Source organism: Saccoglossus kowalevskii, chromosome 7 (genome assembly GCF_978046115.1).
Source record: "Saccoglossus kowalevskii chromosome 7, keSacKowa6.1, whole genome shotgun sequence".
Classification (NCBI taxonomy): Eukaryota; Metazoa; Hemichordata; class Enteropneusta; family Harrimaniidae; genus Saccoglossus; species Saccoglossus kowalevskii.
In genome coordinates this window covers 19,176,153-19,184,363 of record NC_140647.1, presented here as the reverse complement: position 1 = coordinate 19,184,363, position 8,211 = coordinate 19,176,153, and the positions used below count along the sequence as shown (strand labels likewise).

Sequence of the window (8,211 nt, the reverse complement as noted above, 5' to 3'; positions counted from 1 at the left end):
TCAATAAATAATAAACAGTAGCAATGTTTTATTTCCCTCCGTACTTCTGCGTGGATTAACGGTGTATTAGGCATGCATGAGAAGTACACACTAAAAAAATGTAATATGCACATTTTCAACAGCTGGTGCAGTGACTCGGAATGGCCCAAAATTTTTACTTCCGGATTGCATTATTCGAACAATTTTTGTGTTAAATATTTTGAAACAAAAGAGAAATTGGCACTGGACCTATTTTACATTGTATTAATTATAAGTGCACGTAGCGCTTTTGTAGCCTGCTGTGCTAGATGAACAATAAATTATTTACGTAATGGTTGTAATTTTTATTACAGACGACCGTGTTCGTTGCTGCTGGTTACCAGGTGGCATTCAAACGTCAGTGTCTGTTAGACGAAGACTGTGATGACGCAAAGAGGTGTAACGGATTATCACAAACGGGTTTTTGTATCTCCTGTTGCAATGACGACGATTATTGTAATATCCACACTTCTAGCAATGTCACGGACACATCAAATAATTTATCGACGACATATGCCACTTTAGCTGCCATGTCTATTATGGGATCTACCGTCAAATATTTTATTTGACTTGGCGTATGGAGTTTAAATGGTATCTTATGGTGAGGACGACCTCACTGATTGACGTCAAAGAAAACCGAGAAAAGTATTCCATTTTGATACAATGTTCGTTTATTTGTCTGTTTATTAATTATCAGTGCAGAAAGAGGGGCATAATAGTCAACATTCATATCACGCAGTAAAGTAGTTTAAAAAAAAAAGGATCCCTAACATTTGTTTCTGTCGTCTTACTCAGGGTTCGGGCGAATTATAGTCTGACATGTAGGCGTTGTAGCGCCCTCGCCGTCGGGCTAGGCGAATTACTAATATCCAAAAAACAATTGTATCGGTCATTTATTCGACAGGCAAACAAGTTCTAGGAACAACACGAAAAATGTTTGTGCATGCAGAAATTTACTTAGTCATGATAATACAAAAACAAACATTTGAAGCACAGACACTTGTCAATGCGTGAAATAGACAGAAACATCCCGATGCAAAATTTCACGCGTAACACAAAACAGGATTATCGTAGCTAGTATATCAATATATTTCAATTACAGAAAAATACAACTCCATTGAACGATTCGATGTAAAACCCAGAACTTGTACGGTATGTAGAGAAATAAACGTCGTCACGCCAGTGAAAAAAAAAAAAAACACAGATTGAAATCAAACATAAAAGAGTATCGAAGTTTTTGAGTTATTTATGGGAGAATTGCAAAGGAGGCCTGTTTATTTTTGGTGCTTCCATTTCCATTTAATTATGTTAATATGCGCGCAAACTTGGGCCCAATCAGGTGAAGTGTTTTAGAGCTGGCGAAGTATTAACTAACCAGAAAGGCTGTACCACAAATTGGTCCACTTACCCTAGGCTGACATGTATATCAACTTTCGCCGGTTAGCAGCTGTGTTTTTTAGGTCTTAGTTTTCTTGTGAATCCGCCTCTCCATTTCTTCCACCTAAACTGTTATTGTTAAGTGAGATGGTGTGTTTTGCTCCCTAGCTTGTAATGTATTTACCTAATGAATAATTCTTAGATATTGTATTTTACATTCAAGTAATGGAGTACCATATATATGTATTTAAGATGACGTAATTCGATAATAAATGACATTTTCTGTTGGTATAATAAATCATCATTTAAGTAATTAAGTCATTACTAGATCAGCATGAGTGTGTACTTTGTTGGTTGTTATCATAAACACTATATTCCCTGATATGAATCTCGTGGGTTCGACAATCTTCACATTATGGCACTGTCGCTTTAGTAAGAGCAATAATCGTAGAACGCCCTCTGTCGACAAAAAAGTGTAAGCACTGTGATTTAGTCCTGTTACAAGTACAAAACGTACATTACGTTGGCAAAGCTGTGTCGTTTTTTTATTTGTGATATCTAGTTCTATGTGGGTGATTGTTCTGGTGCCGTTGTAACACTCATTTCCATGGAAACGTCTGAGATAATCTAGTACACAGTGAATCCAAATAGCATATTGGTGAGGTTGTTAGTGCAATTCGAAATACTAGTATAAACGAGTCAAATTGCAATTAAGGAAGTATGACCATTTCTCTCTGTCGAATTTAACATTCCTGTCTTTTAAATAATTAAAATCACACTTGAAATCCAATGAAACTTTATACGACTTTTTGTCTATGATTTGTATTAAATCGATATTATTAGTATGTATTTGTACAAATTCAAATATCAGTAAACACATGTCCACTAATTGAGGCACACATAAACTTGGATTTCCACGTCACTTTTTACATACAATACATTAGAAACAAGTAATCAATTTAGTATATAATAGCAGCAGGGGAAAAACGATCGATCTTATTTCAGACATTGTTTAAAAGCTGCTAAGATACATATATATATATATATATATATATATCAGAAAGCTCGAATATATTTATAACTCGTATTCATAATTTAAAGGTCGTAGATCTGAGAATAAATTTGATTTTTGTGTGCGTAACCTCGACATTTGACGTGTTTTCATGTTGATATGTTAAGACATCATAGCGACCAACTGTCGCCTTTATTATATTAAAAAAGTGACAGCGCCACCATTAGTTATGACTTTTGAATTACAAAATGAGTTATTTTGACAGTTGATGACAACATTCCACGGAGTCAAATTTTATATGCGGTTATCATTTTGACAAATATCTCCGTCAGAACTACCGTATTTGTGTATATGTATTCACACGCCTGCATTCCCCCGTGATGCTGTATGCTATTCTACCCGACGTGCCTGAGTCGACTACTGCTGTTTCGTCAGGATTTAACTTACAAAAAAATCAATAATCTGTCATCTTGTGAATACCTAAATTAAACGTTTAGATGTATATATTCGCGTATGTAAAGATGGCCAGGCTTGTGTATTGTTGGGATGGGGATATCGAACACCGGGGTCGACCGCAGACACTAACATTATAATAACGGCTAATTTGGAATTGGGTACAATATGGAGAATTCAGAGTATTAACTTTGGACTCAGCTTGTCAATTTCACCCGATTGCGCTAAAATAATTCGAATGCTCCCCCAGTTCTAGTACCAATGTTGAATTGTAAAACCAAGTTTGCCAAACGGGCTTGCGGTCCCATAGTTTTTTTTCTACAGGGACTCCTATTTTCTCACGATCTTGAGAATGTGGTCCCTAGTGTGTTCGCCGCTACTTAGTCCTGCTGAAAATTTTCATCGATTATTATGGCTTGACCGGCAATACCTCCCACGAATAAGCTCATGAGAGGGTTTGGTTTCCTGATTGACAGGAGAGACTGAATCGTGGATGTCAGCCCAGACACCATGGGGGAGAATATGAACTTTACCTCAGTGCACGACTAGATATTGTCCTATAACGGTACGTGATGCCTAATCTATACATTGTTTAAACAATGAATGTTTACTGTTGAAATACAAATATTATCTTGCGGGGTATCCCTCAAACAGTTAGAAATGCGGGAATTAACAAAATCCCAAATTGAAGTCTAACAATTACCTGATTGTTCAAAACGAAACATTTCCCTTCCAAAATTGATCTTAGTTGCACTCTTCCGAGTTTGCTTTAAAATAAATTAATGTTTTGTCCTATTGAATGCTCACAGCTGCTGAGCAAACAGTTAGCAATGTAAACAGTGGAAACGTCACTAACTTGGTCCATTCATCACACTCGCTTCTAGTACAGTACTTCAAACCATTCCCGAACTTTTGTTCTTACGAAGCGGTTCGTGACGCGAGTCGAGTCTTGTCCTCCAAGACGCTTTCTAGGGGTAAGCTTTCAAGTTAGATGAAATGTTATCACTCTTCCATATTATGTCAAAACGAATCAATGGGCTCGTAAAAAAACTAACACGCGCGAAAGAAGATGTTTTTTTTATTCCTATCAATTAATGATACGGGTGCATTATGAAAACTTTCTCGCGGGAAAAAAAGGTTACAGCTGACACTAAAGACGATGTAACAACATATTAGCCACCCGTGCAATTAGAATGGGGATAACGAGCCGGCAGCTTTTATTGGAAACTCGATACGGTTAGAAATTACTGTAACGTACAACCCAAGACAAGGATGTTTAGTGACCATGGAGAAACAAAAATAGCGTGTACACATTGGAGAGAGTAATGCGACTACATCCAGCAAATTGGAGGGGAGTGGCTGTCGATGAAGATGGACAGTTGGGTGTATATCCGAGATGAACGCGGCATTCCTCTAAGCTCTACCTATTTATACCGGGGTACATTGTAGTATCACCGCGTTATGGCTTCATTTGGCATGTCTTTCAAAGGACTTTTCAGTGGGTCTAAATGTTGTGACTAATTACATATCGAATTCTAGCTCCTTGCATAGGAAAGATTGCACATAGCGATTGTCCTGCCTTTCATTACGATAATTACTCCGTTTATTCTGCTAGGCTCGTCCAATGTCTACTCTCCCTCCCCGCTCACTATAGCGGTCACACGAATCGTTCGCCATCTAAAGTGACGGCCATAAAACTGGCTATACTCACCTTAAATCATCTATATTTATTTATTGGCCCATAAATACCCAGATGTAGAACGCCAAGTGTCAGTAATGAAAGACGTATAAACGTTCATATATTTTCAGCACGTATAGTCGTAGTATCCCCGAGGGGGTAATTGGAACAGCGGTATTGTTGTGCATGTGCTAGCAGACACTCAACGTGTGTTAGCTCGGAGCTGGTTTTTTTAGACATCATTGACTCTATCTCACCGACCATCATCATGTATTTTCTTATAGTCGCATATTTGCTCGATACAACATGATCAAAACGCCGTTTATTGCTGTATTATTGATTATCGCTGCACAAAGTCAAGGTAAATTTCACAATTTCTCTCATTTTCTGCCTCTTCCCCCCCCCCCCCCCGAAGACTGTTCGCTATGTTTGAAGCCGCCATATTCAAGTCAACATTGAACTGGGCACTGTTTACCGTGTTGGTTTTACTAATAGACCGGTTTGTTTACTTCACAAGAAAGGCAGTTTAGAAAGGGTTTTCATTGAATGATGAAGCTCATATTTTGCAGCGTATTCTCGTCTTTATTTTGCTCCAATGTTGGCTTCATGTTTTGAACCTGCGCGCAGAGATCGGGATGTGTATCAGTAGAATCGACGTGATATCATGTACTCTGCCTGTACTTTGGGTTTCCAATTACACACTCTACCAAGCATTCACTCGTTCCAGTTTTATCACACATTTTTTATTAATTTGCAGATCCTCAGTGTTGTCATAATGTGAATAGCCACCCAGAATGTCAGGAAGTTTGCGACCAGGTACGATTTTACTGCCCATTTTAATACACTTCAATCTTTTAGCCAGAAATTTAAGTGGTCCAAAAAGGGGGTCAGAATTGCTGTTGAAAACAATTCGCACTCAAGTCTTGTGTAAATAAGAAGAGTAGACAGATTACTTAGTAAAAGCGGCCAGTATTTCACGTGTAATATTAGTAGGATACAAATGAACCGCTTGTATGTAGTGATTAGTAGTCTTGTGTATAATTTGCGTGGTTACACGAAAACATTGCGGGCCACTTTAAAGCAGTGGCTTTCGCATCCAAGTGGTCGCCCTCAAATGGCCTTCGTATTGGAGGAGCAGCCATCCCGCCGAGTAGACTTGAGGTCACTGCAGGGGACAGCGAACTATTTACACATGCCGATAATTTATCATGATTCAACTGTCAAATTTTGGTAAACATACTTTGTAGTGACATGCCCTTTTTCTAGCAGTGTAAACTATCTGTCATCTGTGCCAGCCAGCCATGTCACAGTCAATGTGGGCAGAGTTCGCTATGCACACAGCTTCTAGCCCGGTATTCAGTTTTACCAAAGTATTTCTTCACCTCAAGTAGTTTTTCCTCTTACACAGACGTTCTTCAAACTGGCTCCACCCCGTTTTGTTCCTTGCAAACATTGTTGACATATATTAAATAAAAGAATAAATTTTTGGTCTAAACTCTACACAAATTCAAAATTATATTTATACTAGTACATCCACCAGATAATACAGTTGGTTGACCTGCCATTATGACATAAAAATCCGCGATCCCAAACCAACAGAATAAACATTTCCTAATTTTAATTTCCGTTCTGGACTGGATTCTCGCAATCAGTGTAAGTTTTAGTTTACCTTTCTCATGCTCAAACCTAGTAAATAGGCAGTGTTTGCAAGGTCATAGGTTAGAATAATAGAAAGTGGAGCTGGAATATTGCTGTGGGCATATGAACACAACAAGTTGAATACGCCTGAAGATTGCTGTGCACAATGTTTCTCAAGCTCACCACACTTACTTGACATATTATGTGATGTAAGTCAGTAATAAATAACATCACAGTTGTTTGAGCAGTGATCTGGTATTTACCTGATTAGTTTTTCACAAAAGAATTTTCAGAAATTTCATGAGTCTGGGAGATAATTGTGAACAATTCTCAGGGAGTCTCGTTCACTTTGTCAAAATTTGTTCTGTGCTGCTTCTCTTTTGTCAACTTTCACAAAAGAAACCTGCATAACTGTTTTTCATATATTTTGCAAATATCAACCCCTGTAGCCAATTCGAAATTTTATTTGGTTCCAAAATTTACAAATAAATGATGAAATATATAAAAATGTACAAAATGTTGCATCACAGTTTTTTTGGGCAAATCAGTGATGTATTCTCGTTTCCGAGTAAAAGGAAAAAATAAAAAATGCTGTTGATGTCTAAAATACTAAAAAGCTACCGTTTATTCATTTATATATATTTATATATATAGTTGTTTTTTTACTACTAAAAAGCAAAAAACTAGCTGGTATTTTATTCAAAGTAGGTGGTCTTTTTGACTGACTATAGGCTGATTTCTACATCACTGGGCTCAAGTGATGGGACTCAAATCTTAGATGTTGATATTACCAGCCGACTCTTCCTACTGTGAGGGTATTTTATTAACACATTTTATCACAATGGTCATAGTTTCTACAATATTTCAATGTTGTTTTTATACATTTTAACAACACTTTGGAGGGTAAAGGCAATTTCAGGCACTGTCCACAAAATAGGTACATTTATAGTCTGCTTTTTTTTCTCCACATGAAATGTTGTGAAAATTTCTATTTTTTTCATCGGAAACTAGAAGCAATGTTGCATTTTGTCTGTCTTGTCCAAAATTAGGATTGCAATGTGAATTACAGAAAATGTGAAAATTTTTACCAGAATTTGAGCAGGAAAAATATTTAGGTGCTATAAATTTTGGTGGTTTGATAATTTGAGGGGGATTACATTTTGTAAAAATCACTGTTATTCACATCTTTAAAGATCACAGTGAAAAGTTCACTACTATGAACTGTCGTGCTTTTCTGGAAACATTCTGGTGCAAAAATGAGGCAATTAGCAGTAGTAGTAGCAGGGATACTTCTTGTATTTGAATGTTAAATATTTAATGTTAACCTAACCTTGCCTGCCCAGCACCAGTCCAGTTGGTATATAATAATTGATATTCATATTAATAATCATGTCATTGCCTTTTTGTAACAATTTTACTTTGGCCAAAATTCAAGTGATAATTTATAAAATGAACTTTACATAAATTAATAAAAGAATGTAAATAATATGAGATTATTATGAAGATACCTCAAAGTATGCACAAAAACAGTACAGCAGGAGTATTGAACGACGTGCAGCGGAGGTTGATGTGATATAATATATATAATATTAGTTTAAAAGCCTCTCTGGTTAGCTAAATTTTGAATGTCTGTTTCTCTACTTGAAAGTAAATATACGACTTTACAGTGTGTAATTGTTGTTCTCTGTAAAGACTTTACAGACCGTAAAATTTTATTTCTGTTATTATGAGTAATCTGCTGGAATTTATGGGAATTAAAGTATGCTTAATATATTATGTAAATGATCTGTTAATAATGTTATCATGAATAACAAATTAGTGTGGATATAACCATAACAAACATTTTAATCTTTTATGTACCTCTTTTGGAGATGCACTTCTATTTGAGCAAATATAGTTATGGTTTTTCAGTGCTACTGAATCTGCTACTGATTCTGAGAGAGCTGTATTGTAAAACTGTACAAGTTGTTATATGAGGCATAACAAACTTAGCTGTTCTTGTTTCCATGGTGATCTTTGTGAATTGTATTGATTG

General features: G+C 36.5%; 1 protein-coding gene across 1 annotated transcript in view; it reads left to right on the top strand.

Moving 5' to 3' along the window:
• Positions 1-4,713: 4,713 nt before the first annotated feature.
• LOC100376204 (reversion-inducing cysteine-rich protein with Kazal motifs-like) overlaps positions 4,714-8,211 on the top strand; it is a 53,615-nt gene continuing 50,117 nt past the window's right edge. The window contains exons 1-2 of the mRNA XM_085501251.1: positions 4,714-4,899; positions 5,296-5,354. Coding sequence (XP_085357377.1) covers positions 4,845-4,899; positions 5,296-5,354 — 114 coding nt within the window. The 5' untranslated portion in view covers positions 4,714-4,844. The remainder of the gene's footprint in view (positions 4,900-5,295; positions 5,355-8,211) is intronic.